Source organism: Melozone crissalis, unplaced genomic scaffold (assembly GCF_028551555.1).
Source record: "Melozone crissalis strain CALT ecotype California unplaced genomic scaffold, PUWL_Pcris_2 ptg000062l_1, whole genome shotgun sequence".
Taxonomy (NCBI): Eukaryota; Metazoa; Chordata; class Aves; order Passeriformes; family Passerellidae; genus Melozone; species Melozone crissalis.
The window spans coordinates 2,330,367-2,350,795 of NW_026535840.1; the positions used below are offsets into that span (position 1 = coordinate 2,330,367).

Here is a 20,429-nt window from a genome sequence, read left to right on the forward strand (position 1 = left end):
CTGGGGCTGCCTGTGCCTGCCCTGCCCTGACATCATCCCTGCTGCTGGGGCTGCCTGTGCCTGCCCTGACACCATCCCTGCTGCTGGGGCTGCCTGTGCCTGCCCTGCCCTGACACCATCCCTGCTGCTGGGGCTGCCTGTGCCTGCCCTGCCCTGACATCATCCCTGCTGCTGGGGCTGCCTGTGCCTGCCCTGACACCATCCCTGCTGCTGGGGCTGCCTGTGCCTGCCCTGACACCATCCCTGCTGCTGGGGCTGCCTGTGCCTGCCCTGACACCATCCCTGCTGCTGGGGCTGCCTGTGCCTGCCCTGACACCATCCCTGCTGCTGGGGCTGCCTGTGCCTCCCGTGGGATGCCCTGCTCTGTGCTCTGCCCCAGCTGCCCCCAGCAGCCTTCTCAGCAGAGGGGGATCACAGAGCTTGCAGCACATTGCTTAGGGCAGCTGTCAGCACTGAGAATTTCAGAGTTTGAGCTGCTGGTCAGGTCCAGGGTTGTGATCCAAGAGCTGCTCTGGCTTGCATTTATTTAGGTGTGCTGCTGCTGCTGGGACTAGCCAGGCCTACCGTCTTCTCCTGGTTTAGGTACAGGACAGAGACCTGCAGGACTGACTAAGGTCACTTCTCTGCTGCAGTTTATTTTCTCTGTTACATGAAATGGAGTTTGGCTGTAGCAAGACCTATGGCAGTTGGCTTGTGAAGTGAGAATTTAGGTACGGACCAAGGAGCAGAACTATTCAGTGCTTGTAAATAAGACATTTATAACAGTTTCAGTGCCTCATGAAATGAAAAACTGGAGTTTCTTCTCTATACAGGACATCCCCAAATTGCCTGATTTGCCAAATTGTCCAGGCAAAGAGCAGCTATTAGGCATTGTAGGATCTACATACATGCACTACAGCAAAGGCTGCTCTTCTCAGAGCATTTCTTACATCTCTGGGCTCTGGAAGAGCAACATGGAATGCTGCTGGAATGACCTAAGAACTGTGCAAGTCCCATGGATGAGATGGGCTGTCCTGTCCATGTGCTGCAGGGCCATGTTGGATTCAGACAAATCCTGTCTCTTCGCATCTCCTTTAATCAGACTGGTATAAGGCTCCTGTTCTGGAAATCCATCTGTATTTTCTTTCACAGTTTTGATATTTCTAATCATATTTTCTATTCATGTTCTGCAGCTTTTGAATTCCAAAGCACTGTCAAGTTCCATGGTTTCACCAGGACTGCCTAGGTGGCATTTCCAACCAGCTGGTAGCAGAAATAGTACATGGCACAAGGGAGGAAAACTAAACTCATATAATCTCTTGCCTTTACACAATCTGCTTGCTGAATTAATTTCACTGGCTGGCAGCAGGTGGAAGGAAGGTGAGAACATCAGAAAGGTTTTGTTAAATGGCAATCCTTAACTCCATTTTCATTGGAAGGATCAGGTTTTGGATCTGCCCATTATGTCTGGAGCCTGTGTTGGGGACATGAGAGGCAAGTCTGGTTCCATTTGCTCTTGGGATCTGAGGGGCAGACATGCTGAAAAGGCAAACTTATTGTAAGTTTTATTCCCTTCATGCAAAGGTAGCCGGTTTTTTGTTTTGTTTTTTTATTAGCTTTGACACATGAGCTATCAAAGTGGACTCCACAACTCAGTGCCATGCACATCACTTGTCCTAAATGTTATCCTTCTGTAGCCTCTAGAAGCTAAATACCTTCCAACTATGTGTATTTACACATGACAAAAGGTCACAGCCATCTCTAAACAACTCTGCATGCTAAAACACTCAGAACTGTGTGTTCACTCACTGCTGCCCAATCCCATGCCCCAGCAGCAGCCTCCTAACTGAGCTGCCTTGGAATACACCACTGCCATTTCTGTGGAGAAGGATGTGCCTTGAAAAGCTGAATTTATTCCCAGTTAAGGGACCTGCATGGAATTGGGAATCTGTGTTATCCTTTCACCATGTTTGAGCAGATAGACTTGATTTATGCTGAAAGGTGCTTGAGCCTGGCCTGTTGTAATTAGCCTCAGGTAGATTGTAAATGAGCTCCATGACATCATATCTGGCTACTTCTCTTTTTCCTGTATTTCTGAGGCATCTTTATTACTCATTGTGCTGAATCTGTGATTTGTAGCTTCTATATTTAGTGGTTTAGAATCTCTCTTTACTGGAACGAGTGTTGATTTCACTGTTGGATCCAGGGCAGAGAAACTTCTAGGGCATTTTGTCATTCCTTGGTCCTGGAACTTCATTGTTCACCTCATCTGCTAATCTGCTGGCAGTCCTCCACTTCCTCTGGATGTATCATTTGTACACATGCAAATCTTTTTTTTAAGCCTGGTTTTCTACTCACACTGACAAATTTGTAATCCACTGCATTGCTTTAGCCTAAGACCACTTTTATATTTTATATTTTTGGTAGCCTCATGTCGGAAGTAATAAAGTTGCACAGAACCTCAGATAAACGGTGGGGTTTATTTGTGGCTGCTAAGAAGCTTAAGTGTTCTCTGCCAACATCTGGCAGCTCAGCAGCTGGGCTGGAACTGCCTGGGAGCTGCTCTGAGCTGCAGGCTGTGTGTGCTCCAGTGCCAGCACTGTGCTTCTGCTCAGGGTCTGTGACACACCAGCCTCTCTGCCCTGGGAGGGGAGACACTGAAGGCTGCAGACAAAACTGCAGATGGAGCTTGAAAAAGAACTTTTTGTCACTGAGCCCAATCTTGATTGCAAATAACTGGATTTTCCCCCCCCTTGTTTGTTCCCCCCCCTCCAGTTTGTTAATGATAATGTCAAGTGGGGAAATGTTGTGTGGTTTCTGTCAGTCTTTTCTAAATGCAACTGCTTCAACACATCGTAGGTAATTTTAAAAGAATATTTATTCCAATTTTCTTTTCTCTAGATTATTTTACCTTTTTCTTCCTTTTCTCTAAAATGCAGTATCTGCAGCTGAGTGCAGTGGGTTAGCTCACAACAGTTGGGTGAAATAATTCTGCTAGACCTCCTGTGCTTTATATAAAATATCCTGGAGCCAATATTAATTGCTTATCCAACTTGAAGGTAACTCTGGTCTCTGTTCTTTCCTCCCCCAATTCAATTTTTAATATAATCATTCCTATCAGCATTATTTTCAGGTTTTCTTGATTTTTTTCCCTCCTAAATTTAAGTGGGCCAGGCTAATTAGAATGGTGGGGCAGAATTTTAAAGATGTTCCTGTTCATCCACAGTTCAACTGAAATGTAATTAAGTAACAAAGATTACAATGTCTCATGCACATAAATTTTAATGACCCCTATCCATAATAGTCATGCACCATGGATTAGGTACTTTTAATCTCTCTAACCCTTCTTCTGACCTGTTCTCAGATATTTTTTAAATCCTTCAGGGTGAATTCTTAGAGGGGGATCACAGAATTTCTGAGATGTTTGTTATGGGGATCAGCTTCTCAGAGGGTTGTTTTCTTTGTTAATCAGAATCCCTCTCTCCTTTGCTGCTGCCTTCCCTGGTGCATTGAAAACACCGGGGGAGGGACTGATGGCCTCTGGCAGTGGGACAGAGCTCAGGCACTGCCCAGTTCCCATGGCAGAGCACTGGAACTCTGCTAGTGACTTCCATGGAGGTTATTTCAGAGTGACACCAGTTCTGCCATTTCAACAGCAGGAGGACTGTTTCTTTAGGCTTCCACCTTGAGCTGTGTCCTGTGTTAGATTTTATCCAGCATTCCCACTGAAGGCACTTCTATTTCTGTAGTGTGCTACAGGCTCAGGGATTTTTTCTGGTTATGGTTAATCAGCATATTAGCAATAAATACCTCAACATTATGCTGGCTTGCACTGCTTAAACTTAGTATTCATTTAAAATTGACAAGTCTTATTTCTTTTTGTGTGAACCAAAAGCCTGCTTGCATGGCAAATCCAAAGCACTTTGCAAACATGTTGCTGAAGTTATTGTGCCTGCCTTTCCCTGGTTCAGGTGTGGATTGAGGATGGTGGGTGGTGGATTGTGGATGGGGGATGGTGGATGGTGGGTGGTGGATTGAGGATTGTGGATGGTGCATTGTGGATGGTGATGGTGGATTGTGGGTGGTGGATTGTGGACTGTGGATGGTGCATTGTGGATGGTGATTGTGGATTGTGGATGGTGGATGGTGGACTGTGGATGGTGGATTGTGGATGGTGGGTTGTGGATTGTGGATGGTGCATTGTGGATGGTGATTGTGGATTGTGGATGGTGGATTGTGGATGGTGATTGTGGATTGTGGATTGTGGATGGTGGATGGTGGGTGGTGGATGGTGGATTGTGGATGGTGGATGGTGGATGGTGGATTGTGGATGGTGGATTGTGGATGGTGGATGGTGGGTTGTGGATGGTGCATTGTGGATGGTGGCTTGTGGATGGTGTATGGTGATGGTGGATGGTGGATTGTGAATGTTGCGTTGTGGATGGTGGGTTGTGGATGGTGCATTGTGGATGGTGGATGGTGCATTGTGGATGGTGGATTGTGGATGGTGGCTTGTGGATGGTGTATGGTGATGGTGGATGGTGGATTGTGAATGTTGCATTGTGGATGGTGGATGGTGCATTGTGGATGGTGGATTGTGGATGGTGGCTTGTGGATGGTGTATGGTGATGGTGGATGGTGGATTGTGAATGTTGCATTGTGGATGGTGGATGGTGGGTTGTGGATGGTGGATTGTGGATGGTGGGTTGTGGATGGTGGATTGTGGATGGTGGATTGGATGGTGGATGGTGGGTTGTGGATGGTGGATTGGATGGTGGATGGTGGGTTGTGGATGGTGGATGGTGGATGGTGGGTTGTGGATGGTGGATTGTGGATGGTGGATTGTGGATGGTGGATTGGATGGTGGATGGTGCATTGTGGATGGTGGATGGTGGATGGTGGGTTGTGGATGGTGTGGCCGTGGGGCAGCAGGGTGGATGTGTGCCTGCTCTCCATGCACACAGGCGCTGCTGCTCTGCTCTCATCTCTGCGTGGAGATGACACTGTGTGCTCATTTAGTTGCTAACTGGGCAGATGTGACCGCAGGGCATTTCTGAGCATGACCAGTGTGAGTGTGGCCATGTCTGCTCCCGTGTGTTATCCGGCCATCCAGCCCCTGGAGCAGCACAGCCCATTCCAGGCTCCAATTCCAGGGGCCCTTGAGCTGCTGAGAGCTCTGCTGGGATGCACTGTTACAGGCACTCCAGGCCTTCTCATCCAGCCTCCTCAGAAGCTCTGGGTTCTGTGAAGTTTAAGATTTGTAAGAATCCCACCTAAGCTGCTTTTTGGCAGAAGTTAATGGAATTAACTGTTCTGCTTTATTTTTGTAAATTAGGCCTCTATACATCCTCATTTGCATAGCTGTTTCCCTGCTTTTCTCCTCATTTCCCACTGAAGAAAACAATGTCTTTGTCCCCAGGGAGAAGGAACAAATGGATTTTTCACTCATCTTACTCCAATTGTCTCTTTAAACTCAGTGATATTTAAAAAGTTCTATTTTCTATAAACATGCTGCTAGGGTATTCCATGCTGCATGTTAACCTGGGTAATGAAATGTTGCAGCAAATACATGTTCACTGTGGTTACATTACATAAAAAACCAGAAAGAAATTATCTTTTCATTTTTCATCAAGTGTGAAAGACACTCTGGGATAAATTGAGTTTCACATTGAAAAGGCACAGAGTTCTAACTTTAATTCATGGCTAAGTAATCATGTTAAATGAAGATCAGTCAGCTCAGTGCAAGCTGCTTTTGAATAGAACTTGGCTGTTGTAAATCACTTCTGTCCATACTGTCAGGCAGATATTTAAGACTTCACAAGACTTCACTTTCACACCACTAGAAAATTCTACAGTAGTGTAGAAAACTTTTCCACTTACTTCTTCCAACCATGTTTCAAGGATTCAGTGGTACCAGCCATCATTTCAGACCTATGGAGGTCAATAATTTACAGCATTAGTTTTCTTTGAGTCACTAACTTCACCTTTATTTTAATAGGAAATGAAAAGGGGAAGGATATTTCCCTGTAGTTAAGAAATATGGGAAAATACTACTTTTTCTTCTCTTAAGAGTAATCTGATTCCACTTTTCAGTAAAGCAGCTATGTTAGGGACTGTATGGTGTCAATCTCAAAACCCACTTGGTTAAATGATCTTCTGTAACTTTTTCATTTTTTCTCTGTGAAGCCCAAGAAGCTGGTTTAGATGGGATTAAGACATGTGCTATAATCACTTCTATTATTCATCATCCTACAGCAAATTGTACTGGAATGCACAAAGTGAAGGATCACCTTTCATACAAGCCTTGTTTAGGAGTGCTCTATGCCTACAGGATAAAGTACTTTCTCTGCTGCCCAATAAATTGTGAGAGTTCTGAGGAGCCCAGGCCAGACTGGAGTGTACCTGAGCAGTGTGCTGTATTCATGGCAACAATGATCCAAGAAAATGCTGGATATTTCCAGTAATTTCAGTGTTCTTGCCAAATGCAGGCAAGGTAAGAAGCTGTCAGAATTATGGCTCAGGAAATGACCAGAGAAATTCTGCAAAAACAGGACTTAGGTTGCTAAACCTGTGTGTGCAGGGTGAGCTCTCAGTACTCAGTGGCACATCCACAGGGACACCTCCCACTGTGCCAGGCTGGCCCTGGACAGGATCCCTGCCCCAGGGAGCCCCAGCTGCTCTGGGCACCTGTGCAAACAAGTGAAGATGGCAATTCTGCTTGTAAAGAAAGATATTCTCACTTAATGTTTTGAATGATTACTAATTGATTTGCAGACCTGGAGCTGCTGCCATTGGATTCCTCTTTTCATTTATCACACAGATTGGTTTGTGACCATTTGTGTCTCTGAAGCATGTGGTCTTCCAGCCCAAAACCACAAAGACATCCGTTTTAGATCTTGGAAGTATGAAGTCTGTTCTGAACATTTATATGAAACAATGAGAAAAAACCCTGAAAATAGAAAAGTGATGGATTTCTAGAACTTGAGCAGCTCTTTTCAAATTGGCTATTTATGGAATACTGATAGCCAAATGTTCTTTGCTGACATCTTGCTAAGCTGTGTCATGTTTCTGGAAGCCTGGGATCTGTCATCCCTGCACACTGCTGTGTTGGAGCTGCTTTTTGCAGTCTGGAAGCACACAGGGCCTGTCTGGCTGGAGCCTCCCGTGTGGGGAAGAGCTGAGCAGGATGGAGTGTTGGAAGCAGCTTGGAAAGGCTGGGACTCCCTCAGAACCAGGGGGTTTGCTGTGATTTGCTGTGGGGATGGAGGCCTGCCCAGGACCCAGGGGTTTCTGTCTCTCTAGGTGGAGCTGAGTTCTTCTCCAGATGGAATTTCAAACCTCATTTAATCCGATGTTCCCTTGAGGTGCTTGGGCTGAGCCAAGGGAAGGAGCTGATCCAGCCTAGCAGTAACTTGTTAAGAATTTGAAGAAGCTCAACAATGACTTTTCTAGTGAATCACAGCCCTGTGTGAAACCCCAGATCCTGCTCAGTGTGCTCAGTACCAGGTCTGGCAAGGGAGAGAGAAAATCAGACAGTTTGTAATTAGGTCAGCCTGAAGTAACTGTGAAGCTGCAGCCTGCAGTGGAAATGATCAGTAAATCATCCTCCTTGATAAGAGTTTCTCATTATCTACTCTGCTAATTTTCCTCAAGGCTTTGGGGACAATACATAAGCTTTGCTTTGGAAAGCTGACATCGTTAAAAAGGAAACCAAAAGCACAGGGAATTGTGGTTACTTTTTGTTATGTGTTTATTTTTGTTATGTGTTTATTTTTGTTATGTGGTTATTTTTGTTATGGGGTTACTTTTTGTTATGTGGTTCCTTTTTGTTATGTGGTTATTTCTGTTATGTGTTTATTTTTGTTGTGTGGTTATTTCTGTTATGTGGTTACTTTTTGTAAAGCTGAAAATGAAACAACATCAGCTGGATGAAACGGACCAAGTTATTTGAGGGAGTGGGTAACTGGATAGTTAAGACACTTGGAATAGGGTGATAAACTTGAAATCATAGCTCTGCCTGCTTTGAAAAGAACAGATTTAATAATTTTGTTTTCAGTATTGATGAGCAATAAAATAATTGCTCTGTCTTGATGTTTAATTCCAAATATTTTTAAAAAAGTTATTGTAGTAGTATTATCTGGGTGAGTCGTGTGGGAGGACTCAAGTTTCCTGGCTGCTCAAGAAGATGGCCAGTTTGGCTGGCATACAGATGTCAAATGTTTTAAAAGAATAAGTTTGTGACTCAGGCCAGGAAAGCATTATCACTCCAATGTATGGGAGGCTGACAGTAGAGGAGTTGGTAATAAGGAATCAGTTTTAAGAGGCTGTTCTGGAAGATCTGCATGGTTTGGGAGGTCCTAATTGAGACACGAAAATGCAGGTTGTGTCTGTGTGCAGGTTTGTTCTGCCAGCAGGATGGATTTCTATTGCACTGCTGACAGGGAATACATTCCTTGAGCTTATCTTCATTTTTCATGGATCCTTGAATTTGCATTTGTATAATGAGGCAATACAGATCTTGTAAGCATCTTTCTGAGCAAAACTCTCCCTCAGATTTTTTTTTAACTTAATGGTTTGGCTTTCTCAGACTCTGTGGACATGAGGCCCTTTCTATGGCTGACTAATATCATGATGTCACTAATGTCATTATTCCTTTCTGCTTTAAAGCAAACACTGCATCATTCCTTTGTACATTCTAAGTAACTTTTAAAGCATAACAAATAGATGGGTTACAGTCATGTCACCCCTGGTGTTGAAAGACTCTTGTTTCCACATAGAAATTGCTCCATGTTCTATTGTTGCTTCTCTGAACAGCAATGTTGGGTCACTGAATGTGTGTTGGAAAGATCCTCTGCTTCTGATTAGGAGCCAGTGTCGTGTTCAGCTCCTCTGAAGCTGCATTTGGAGCTGCCTGTGCTGTGTTTCCCTGGAGGTGATGGGACAAACAGTCCCACCCAAGGGATGTTCTCCCCAGCTGGGGCAGCACCTGGAGCTGCACTGGAGTGCTCAGGGAAAGGAAAGCACTGCTGCCTCATGGGCTGGGCATTAATGCAGATAGATTAAAAGCCTTCTGAAGATGCTGGCAGAATTCTCATATTGCTAAATGAAATACAAATGAAGGTTTAATTGCTAAATCCAGATCTCTTCTGCATTATAAAGCTTTTTCTTTGCTCTCTTGCTGTTGTGAGGCAAGTACTAGCATAGCATATGAAATGAATGTTTCTGCTGGAAGTCACAGTGGTAGTCTGTAAGTAGATCTGCTCAAAAACTGTCTGGTAGAATTTAATAGAAAAATATTCCTAAGCTTTGCAGCAGAAGGTTTAACTGTGAGCTGCCCAACATGCCTGGGCAGGAAATGCATTCCTGCCTGCCCTCAGTGTCCTGAGCAGCCTCCCAGCCCTGGGGGGATCTCCTGTCCCAGGCTGTGTTCAGGGGAAGGGTGGGCAGGCAGGAGGAGCAGCAGTGCTGGGGTGCCAGCTGCACACAGCTGCCATGCAGAGCCTGCTCACCCAGGGCAGGGGCACCCAGGGACTGAGGTGTTCTCCAAGGCTGGCACCCAGCACAGCTTCAGGCATTGAGGGAGTGGCTTTAAAAGCAGCCTAAATCAGTTTGTTCCATTTCCCCTAAGGGTCTGGTTAAGGAAATGGTGAGTGAAGTGGAGATGGTGGCTGTGAAGGGTCGGTTTTGGAAAGAGTGCCTGTATGACTTGTTCTCTACACTCCTGGTTTTTAGCACAGGTTTAAAGATCCATTTGTAATTTCTTTTTCCTTTGGAGTGTATGCAGGACACAGCAGGCACTTTTGTTTAGGTTTATAAAACTGCAGGGCTTTAGTGAGTCTCTAAGGCTTTTGTGCCTGATCTTGATGAAGGCAGTGCCCTTCCAGAGGAGAAGCAGAGAGCAGCCCCATGCCTGTCTCAGTGGGGCACTCACTCACACTGCTGTGCTCACTGCTCAGCTGCACTCACCTGCTCCTTCCAGCTCCCCTGTGTCCCCACAAGTGCTTGGATTCCTCTCTTCATTGTCCTACTGCTCCACTCACTCCCTGCCCTCTCCCCACACCCTGAACTTCATTCTTGCCTTCCCTGCTGCTTTCAGAGCTCCCAGGGCTGCACAGCTCCCAGGGCCATGCTGTGGCTTGTTGGGGACACGTTCAGGGGAGAAGGACAAGAGCTGCCCCCTGAATGGGGCACTGAGAAGGAGAAGCAGAGCTTCCAAGGGTCCTTTGTGTCACAGGGTCCCCCACCCATCTCCTTCTACCTTTGGTGAGCTCCTGCTTCAGCCTCTCTTGGGGTACAGCTCACACAGGCTTCCCTTTGCTTGGGAAAAGGGAGAGGTCATGCACCTTCCCTGCCTGGACACTTCTGTCATGCTGTAAAAGTATCTTCTATCTACAGACTGTAGAAGTGTCTTTGTGTGAGGTGTCTGTCATGCTGTCAGCTGTGGAATACCTGGGACGGGGGTAAATCGGGGCTGGAGAGGTTCTGAAGGTAGAGAAACAGCGATGGCAAAAGAAAAACAATGTGTCTATTTTAAACTTGAATAGCTTGGGTTATTAAACTTGGATTTGTGTAATTACAATGTTCAAGCAGAAAAGTGACACCACTGCAGGAATCAATTTGCCTTGAAATAGCAAAGTGACTTGGAGGAAGTTGTTAGTGGAATGGCTGGAGCTCACTTTGTCACAGAACCACGTCAGAAAGTGTTCAATTCCAATATTTAAAGAATTACCCATTGGTGCCCAGTTCTGTTAACCTCTGAAAGTCCCAGGTGAGACAGGTGGGATTGAAAGCTGCATTTTATTCTCTGTGTGTGCCAATTTTGATTTTACATTTTACAAGTCAGTCTCTCCACGGATATAATTTTAATAAGTTTTTAGATCTTTTAATTAAGAACTAGCTGTAAAGCTCTCCCAGCTGTTATTTGAGTCCTACATAAAGTTTCAATAGCTTTGTGAGGTATGAATTTTCTTTTAAAAGCTCTCCCTGACCCTTTGTCCAGTATAATTGACACAGGACTTGTCCATTTGCCTCCTATTTTGGTCCTTTCTTGTTGCTCCTGCTGCAATCCACATTGGATGGATGTTATCTGTGCTGCTCCTTGTGGTCAGAGCTTCCTGATAAGAATTGTCATTTGTGCTGTCTTGTGTTCTCTTGATGCTGGTGAGGTTCTAAAGTACTAGAATGTATATTATAGTGATTAGCTTATTATTTTATCTGTGAATTGCTTGGTGAATTATGGCTGGTCCTAGTGAGTTCTCACAGTTTACTATTGCAGTTTATTGTGCAATAAAATGTCAGTTCATTTTTGGTCACATTTTCAGCTGCATCACTCTTCCATCTATGGAAACCTCCCAGTGATTTCTGTACTAAAGTGCACAAGGACCCATCTGGGTTTTGTGCTGTCCCTGTTTTCTGTGGGCAGCCCAGCTTGATTCACAGACTCTGGCAGCCATCCTGCTCCTGATGTAATGATGATGGTGTGTCAAAGGTTCTTGTAATGCTGCAATTCTCTCTACCTGAAGTCTTCTGTGGCCTGTCAGACTGTGTTTTTTACAGCTAACCTGCCATGGTTTATATTCCTTTCTGTTACAGGCGTGTGCCATGATATTTTCTGGTGCTTTTTTTGCTGTACCCTCTCCTAATCCCTTTCCAGCACCAGGGCTGGTTTGCTGTTACCCTTGCAGCAGGGCTCTGAGGGGACTGGGATAGGCTCGATTCCCTGGATGCTGTGCCTGCATAACCTTCACATGCTTGCCAACACTTTACATTTGAAATTTCATTTATTTTAACAAGCTTTCACTTTCAGTTACATCACCTTTTTAAAATCAAGTGGAATTTTTTTAAAACTTTTGTCTGCTTTAGAGATATTGAATCTTGCTGTATCTCTTACACACTGCCTTTCTTAATATTCTTGATGAGGACCTTGCTACTGCTGTGGCTGTGTCACAAAGTGGCTTTTTTTTAGTGGGTCCCCTATTTGCCTCTCCCTGAAGTACAATCTACAGATCAGATTTGTCACACAGCATGTCTGAAATAATGAAACCCTACCATTACTGCTGTTTTCCTGTGCTAGCAATCATTCCAGTTTCTCTGCACACAACAGGGTTGCTCTTCTCAAATGAAAAAGATTGGATTGTCCTTAATAATGTATTTTTCCTGTATTTGAGCATGGACTTGGAGTTTTGTAGAGGTTCTATTTTTCTTGTTGGTACATTTCACCAAGCTCTGATATGATTCTAAGATATTTGGGATACGATTTCTTGACATGATTCCTGTACTGACACAAGTTACTGCATTTTAAAATCCTTTATCTAGATACTAAAGTACCAATAATTATCTCTTTCCTCCAATGTTTGATATTATTCAAAACACACTTACAGGCAGGCATTGTAGTCTAGCCATCTCTTTTTTAACCTTCTCAGCATTTGTATAGAAACACATACATATTTGGATAGGTTTTTTTTGTCTTCTGCCTCTTTTGGGAAACAGCTTCACCTGTGACTTTGGCCAGTGCATTTTCTGCCCATGGGCCTGTAGACAGATGGGGAAAAGGAGACAGAAAGTCTCCCCATGTGTGTCTCTTTCTCTGGGGGTTCTCAGCTTCTTTTGCAAGTGTTGATACTCAGGTGAATATTGCAGTCAGACTGGGGAGTGTCTGTGCTCTGTTATGGATTTATGTTATGGGAGTGGGTGACTCCAATGAATTTAGTTTCACTTGGCAGCTTAAATCTGTTCTTGAGTCACTATTAGTTAATATTTTTTTGTGATGGATTTTGCAGACACAGAGGCTGAAGACTTGCCCTGAACCTCATACAGACTTGCCCTGAACCTTGTGAGAAATGCTGGTTGTTGACAGCATTTGATACATTTTTGGTGCTGTTCTGGTTTCCCTGTGGAAATGCAAGGCAAGTGATACAAGGCCAAGTGGAACTGCAGTGCTTTTTGTGAGGAAAGAGAATGCTTCACTGGCTACTGAAGGATAAGCCCCAAACAATTAGGGTACAATGTTTCTGCATGCTTCTTTCCTCGGGAAGCTTGTCCAAGTCACTTCCCCAAATAATGGTAGCTGTTACTGTCAATAATGTATCATGGGGAGAATAATGCAAGCAAATCTTCAGTCTTGCCTTTGCAGTGGGTGCCTAAAGCTGTATAATAAAATGGGATTTTGAGCAACAGCAGATTTTGGACTCCTATGTCAATCACATCCCCTCCTTTCTCTCTCCACCAGATGCTGTTTTACAAGTATGTAACATTTTATGTGCGAGAAGAGAACAGCTGATTTATTACAGAAATGAAAGAATATTAAACCTTCCACAGGGCTGTAAGGACAGCCTTAGCACAAATACACCTAATCCTGATCTGATAATAGCAGGCAATGAACTCACAATATTCCATATTACGTTCAAATTTCTGTAACCTAGTTGCAAATGGTTTTTCATTTAGATTTTGTTTGCTTAAGTTTATTACAGGAAGTAAAAATAACCCCTTCTGTGATAGCACCTGCAAGATAGATATTGCTCTATTTCTTTGTAAATAAAGGCCTGCATTTTATTACTGTGAAAATTGCTATACTTCTGCCTTTGCACATCAGGCAATTTTCTGAAGCTTTTCTCAACAGGTTTGTTGTAATTCTTGGTATGCTGGAAGGGCATGCCTTTCCAAATACACATCTACAGGTAATGGAGCACATTAACAATGAACTCTACGTGGAACTGTGAAGGGAAAACAAATATGGACAATGTTCAAACCAGAGCTAAACTCCTAAACCCCTGTTTTGGCCACCTAAAGGGAAATTGCCAATGGAAACCTGAATCTTTAAATAAACCCCTAATGAAGTAGTCATCCAAATTTTGCTTCAAGAACATCCATCACCTCATTGAGCTTGATGGAGTGAAGCAGGACTGGGATGATACTGTGTCTCATTTGTGGATTTGTGGATGAGTGGATGACAGTGGAACCTTCATAATTTAGGGAAGAGTTTGTTATTTAATGGTATTTAATTATTGTGGTTAAAAAGCAGTGGCTCCTGGGTTTATATGTGTAGGGTGTCTAAGAATATGTTTACTTAGTGTCTGTTCATCTGTGGTGTGTTTATTTGTGGGATAAGGAGGCCATTTTTCTTTTTAGGGAAAAATAGCTCAGATAAGACAGTATTAGTTTTCATTAGATGGTCTTTTAATAAGATAAACAAAAAATGTGACAGATTTCCTATGTTTTTTATAACCAAATATTTTACATGTTATTTTTCTTCTCTTTTTGGTGTACTCTGGAGGCAGTCATGCATGGATTGTTAGAATAATAACAATTACTTGAAGTGCCTTTATCTGAGCATTTGCTATGCTTGTAAACTTGCATGCTGTTTGTGTCTGGTGTTACATGCACTCCCATTTGCCAGCCACAAACAAATAGATTTTAATTTGTGCAATTTACACACTTCTGCACTGTACAACAGTAAGACCCTAATCAAATCTGATTCTACACCCATTACCGAAGGGTAGTTTTTAGCATGCTAAATCTCAATTTTCATGTTCCCCTCACTCTTTCTGAGGGAGGTGAAGGAGGTGCTGCAGTTTTTCAGTCTGCTAAATGTCATTTAGGGGCTGGGGTAAATGGGGAGAGGTAACTACTGCTGCCTTCGGTGCTTTCAAGCAGCAGCAGCCCAGAGAATATTTCCTTTCTAGGGCAGCTGTACCACAACAGCTCATCAGTGCTGTCTGCCAGGTAAAGGAGAGCACACTGACAGAATTTATTGGGCTCAGACAGCCTCTGCTAGCATTCATCATAAGAGGCTGTTTGGGAAGCTGAACATTGCTGGAGTGCAAGGGGAGCTGCTCTTCTGTGGGAGGAACTGTCTGGAGACAGAAAACAGAGAAGGAATGAGGTGTCAATTTTCCACATGGCCAAAGGTTAACAGCAGGGAGCCCCCAGGTATTCAGGGTACATTCATATGCTGCACGTTGAGGTCTCTGGGAAAGGGAAAATGGCAAAATGTGCAGGAAATATAAATTGTTTGGGTCAGTCAGGTCTAGGAATGCAAACAGGACCTTCCAGATCTCTGCAAAGCTACGAGAACAAGCACAAGTTTACCAAGCAGAATCAATTCACAAATGTGGAGTATTCCCTGTTGGCAATGGTAGCAATGATTTTAATGCCAGAGCTCTGCTGTTAGTATTTAACAAAGTGTTACCAGTGAAAAAAGACTATGTTGTATCCTTCTGGACACAGTTCAAATGGCTTGTTAAGAGTACATTAACAATGCCTTTGTGTAAATATTTTGCCTTTTATTCTTCAGTTTGTGGTCAATTCTAATTCCCTATTACCAAGGAAGATTAGTTGAAACAGAAATGGTTTGGAATTTGGTGAGGAAAATGTTTAGGAGCAGTTGATTCAAGGGACAGGGAGTTGATTTTAAAATGACTTATTAAAATATTTTTATTTACAGTCCATAATTCATCTGTAGAACTTGCTGCCAGACCTCAATGATGGTAAGGTTTTAGTGGAAATTCTGTATAAAAAGATTTCATTTCTATGTGTATAATGAGATCATTTACAGGTGTGTTATTTGAAGTATAATACTTGATCCACATTCATGCATGGGTATGTTAAGGGCTAAGACATCATTTTCTAACTATCATAAGCTTTCTTCTTCTGGGTTTTTGGGTTTTTTTTTTTTGGTATGTGTTTGTTTGTACTTGTTCTACACAGGTTGCACCCAGTCAGAAAGCCTGCTAGGCATGTCTGATATGACATTTCCTACTGTGATTGTGATATCCTTGGTTCAGGAGAGAGCACAAACAGTTCAGTGCTCTGTGGATGAATTCCTTCCTTTGTGAGCTGTTGCAGTTGTCTGTGCTGATGCTAATACATCCTCACCATCAAGGCAGGTTATTGTATCATGTATCATCACAATCTGAGCTTTTTAAACAGAGGCACAATGGAATGAAAACAGTTTTCCTGTTGGCATCTGTTCAGGTTTGATTCTGAGTTTCTCCAGGGCCATCTCTCATCCTTTGTGATGCAGAAGTTGGATCAGAATTTTCAACCTGCAAAGCACAGGGAGGTTTACACCTCCCCATGCTGGGGGAAAGCAGCCTTTGGCAGTTTGACCCCATCTGGGAATGCAGAACTCTCCTGAGCTGCTGCTGCTGTGGATGTGGGGTGGCACATTGCTGGTGTGGTGCAGTTTTGGACACATCTTTCATTTCCCCACGTGTGGGTCACTGCTTGTGTTCACTGCAGCTGGATGTCAGCAGTTTGTCATGGAGAGGCATGGACAAACACTGGGATAAAAGTGGGTTGTTTTTTAAGGCTGGGCTCTTTTTGAATTAACACCACAGCATCAATCTGCTTTTGCTAAGTCATCTTGGGAAGGACAGATACGGTTAAGCAATGGAACAGAATTTTGTCTGGCACTGTGAATGCAAAGTTATTATTTCCACTGACATCAATTAAAAAGCTTATTAATAAATAGATTGTTAAGTGAGAGGTATAAAATCTGATTTTAGTCCCTATCTCAATTTTCAGAAAGTTCTCATCTGAATAGACATTCCCAATAATAATTTCCCAACCTTGTGACTGTACATAAATCTCTGAGCAATCAGATTAGGAGCCACTTCAGAAAAAACAGCCATAATTCACCAAGTGGAATAAGCCTTTTAAAACAAGTGAAATGAAACCCTCTATTTATTCTGGTGGTGATGATTGCTGGTATGAATCTTGTGAGATTCTGGCTTGTTTATTTTGTTGGAGGTGATACAGTGCTTTTCCATGCAGTGTTGCTCTGCTGTCAGGCATTATGTTTCCCCAAAGTTCTGTAGGCCACCATCATCTGTTTTATATCTGACACTGGAGGAGGAGAGCCTGCCAAACCACAACAGGCTACAACAGTGGTGATTATCAGCACTGACTAATTGTATTTTATGGCTTGACAGGCTATAGGTTTCAAGCAACATTTGTGGAAGTGTGCTGTTATGGGATTAAGGTTATGTTTTAGTTTAGGAAATTCTGTACCTTTCTAAATGTGGGTGGAGGTGTCTGGGGTTGCTCCCTTGCTGCTGCACGATGCTGTGCTCTCACTTCTCATGACTCATGTCTCCCACCCAGCTTCCACTTTCTTTGTGAGTAAGAAAACAATCACTGAAATAATGCCTGTGGGAGGCTGAGCATCTGCTCCCAGTGCTGCCATGGCCTGAAAAGAACCTCATTTCTGTACAAATGGCATTGATAATGCCTTGCAGAGTGTTTAGAGACTCTCTAATGAAAGGTGCTTCAACATTTTTGATATTGAGGTACTTCAAGGAGTGACATTTATTTCTAATTAGAACTAATTAATTCCATTGTTCAAGCAGTTGAGGAGAAACGTTATTATCTCTAATTTATTAATTGAGAGATAACTGACTTGATGAGCTGTGTATTTCCAGATTGGGATTGCTGGAAAAAATTTTTTTTCCCCCATATTTGATACTAAAACTCCAAATAAGGAAAATATTTTCCAAGTGGATGGCTTTGATTTCTGCATTCACCAAGCAAAGCAATGAAAGAGAAGAGATGTAGAGTTCCTGTAGAGGATGTAATCTGGAAGAAATCTTTATGTCCCTATGTACTAAGTTCTGAGAACATAAGCAAATTGAAGGTTAGCAAAGTTCACAACAGATACTTGGCTCACTGGGGGACTGGCTTGACTTGGAAAAGTGAAAATGATTTGGTGGTTTGTGGCCTGCTTTGGTTTGGGAGGAAGTGGTGAGCAGTGCCCTGCTGAGCAGCAGCACAGGGGGAGCAGTGCATGCTGTGCCAGGCCTTCCCTGGAGCAGATCAGGGAATGGCAGTGCAGGGCTTACAGAATCATTCCTGCAGCACTCAGGAAACCCAGCCCTTCTGACTCTGTGTGCTGGCTCTAGGCTCTTTTCCCTGAGGAGAATGTGGCCAAGACACAAAGTGTATTTATTATTATCTGGTTTTCACCTGCAGGTCAGGATGGCTGAACTGCCTGACCCTGATTTGTAGGAGCTGTAAAGAATCAGTGGTGCCACCTTCCTTCCAGTGCAGATGGCTGCTGGCTCTGCTGCAGTTTCTGTGTAACAGGAACTAATGGCTCTTATTTAATCACTCAGGCCTTTGATAAACAGAATGCAAGAAGGGCTGTTGGTGATGAAACCATCCTTCTCTGCTCTGCTGCCTTACCTTGCCCTTGTCCAGCCTTTAAATTCTATAAATCTTAGATGGAATGATTCTGTAAGCTGAACAAAGGGCCCCAGTTTCACAGAGCAATGCTGCATGCCTGCCTGGTGCACTGCAGCTGCAGTGCAGCTCCTGGTGTTCTGCTGTGTCCCCTGTGCAGCCAGCCCAGCTGCTCTGTGCTGCCAAGGCAAGGCTGTGCTGCACAGCTGATGCTGGGGCATGGATTTGTTGCAGGCACCACAAGTCAAGCTTGTTTAGTGAGGAAATTCTGAAATGCTAAGGCCTCTTGTCAGCTTGACACTACTGTCCTACTTTCATGGCAGTGATTTACAAACTGCAGCATATGGGAGTCTGTGGAATTCACCTCACCTTTGGGAGTGCTCTGCTGTGTGAATGATGGATGAAGGGTAAACTTCCTGAAACAGCCTCATCACTTTCTGGTAACCATGCCCTCAAAGTCCTCGGGTTCTCCCTGAGCTTTGTCCTGGGATTTTGTGGCACACTTACCCTTTGGGAGGTGTTTTTGTCTTGAGTTTCAGTGGGCCAGTCTGAGTCAAAGAAAAGGGGAGCATGAAGGTATGAGAGGGATTTCCTGGTTTTTAATAGCAATGGGGTTTTCAGCTGGGTTCCTACGGGTGGTAGAAACAAAGATATGAATGTGCTGTCCTGGCCATCCCTCCAGCCTTGATTCATCTTGTCAGGGTTTGAAAGACAGTCAGGTTTTGCCTACTCAGTGTGACTTCTTGGGAACTCAGTGAACTGGCCACTGTTAAATCCAGGACCAATTCTTTGTTACAAAAGCAGAAAGCATCTCTGGTGCATTTACTTCAAGTCAAGAAAAAAATTGTTAAATCCCCTGAAATAAAGTTTGCATTAGAGCTGGGAGAAATGACATGGGGACTCAGGAAAAGCTCTTCTAACTTATGCTAAGCATTTGCTGCTTTGCAGTATTTTACTCCAGTCTCAACTCTGCAGCCCTGAAGGCTGCAAGCTAAACTCCTGAAATTATAAAAGCATAAAATAAAGTGAAGGTTAATGGTCACTGGCTTCTTTCCCACAGGCTCTGCAAGCTCTGATGTGTGGAACACTAACAGAACAGGAAGGCACGAGCAGTTCTATATTGTTGTTCTTGCAGTCAGTGTTAGCACTGTCAAGCAGAACAACACTTGCTAAAAAACAACACACCTGGCCTGAGAGTGATCCTGGGAGAGCTGCTCTTGGACACCGTGGGACAAGCCCTGCTTTGTGCATTGCACTCTGGAACAGAGGGAAACCAGCAGGAGGGGCATGTGCCCTGAATTCCCTGACCTGTGCTGCTCCAGGGCCATACACAGAGGGCAGAGGTGTTGGCTGAGGTTGTCAGGCTGCCCAAAACTCCCTTTCAGCAGGATTCTGCCAGTCCCCTTCTGCAAGAGGAGCCCTAATGAATTTGCCCATTGGATAGAAAAACGTGGCTTTAGACAACAGCTTCTTGTCAGTATTTTGGGAGGAGGCTCATTGGAAAGGTAAATGTAAAGCAGATGAGACCTTTTCCAGAAGGATGCAGGAGTTCCCAGCTTGCTGGAGACTTCAGTACTGCTTGGAACAGAAGCACAGGCCAGCCTGGTGAAGGTGTTTGACTAGAGCTTGGGAGTTAGGGGTGTGACTCAGAGAACCACAGAATGCCTTGGCTTGGAAGGCCATTTGTTTCCACCCCCTGCCATGGGCAGGGACACCTTCCACTGAGCCAGGCTGCTCACAGCCCTGTTCAGCCTGGCCCTGGAATGGAGGATCATTTCATAGTGCTGCCAGAAATTATCTGGGGGAATGACCAACTGCTCCAAAATGGGAAGGAACTGACTCAGACACAGTCAGAGCTGAAGCTGAACTGATGAAGGGGATGAAGTTTCAGGTGTCTGTCCACATTTTTGCCATTATTGGCTGAATGAGCTTTGTAATTATCACAGCAGTTTTGATGAGGTGTAACAGAAATAGGGAGGAGCTGTGTTTTCAGGTAATTTTGACTGGTTGACTTTGAGGCAATCCTCTCTTCCAGGCTGTTTTCCATACAGCTTCACAATCTGCAACCCCTGTTTCTCTCACTGGCATTAGCATGCAGCACCACTGCAGTGTGTTAGCAAATGCCACAGAGCAGCTGGATTTCCACAGAACTTCAGTCCTGCTCCTTCTACTGCCTGGCACAGGTTCCCATCAGCTCCTGCACTTCCCTGCTTACTCCTTCCCTGCAAAGCTGTTAATTCATTCAGTAAAATTGGACATACAGATTTATGCTG

General features: G+C 44.0%; 2 protein-coding genes across 7 annotated transcripts in view; one reads left to right on the forward strand and one right to left on the reverse strand.

Moving 5' to 3' along the window:
• Window positions 1-20,429, forward strand: part of CTNNA3 (catenin alpha 3) — a 411,267-nt gene that overhangs the window by 150,745 nt on the left and 240,093 nt on the right. The gene's annotated exons all lie outside the window — the stretch shown is intronic.
• LRRTM3 (leucine rich repeat transmembrane neuronal 3) overlaps window positions 1-20,429 on the reverse strand; it is a 76,651-nt gene that overhangs the window by 41,822 nt on the left and 14,400 nt on the right. The window contains exon 3 of one of the 3 annotated variants that reach the window (XM_054288367.1): window positions 5,860-5,910. The exons of the other annotated variants lie outside the window; for them this stretch is intronic. Within the exon in view, the coding sequence (XP_054144342.1) occupies window positions 5,905-5,910 (6 nt within the window). The 3' untranslated portion in view covers window positions 5,860-5,904. The remainder of the gene's footprint in view (window positions 1-5,859; window positions 5,911-20,429) is intronic. 3 annotated transcript variants of the gene reach the window in all.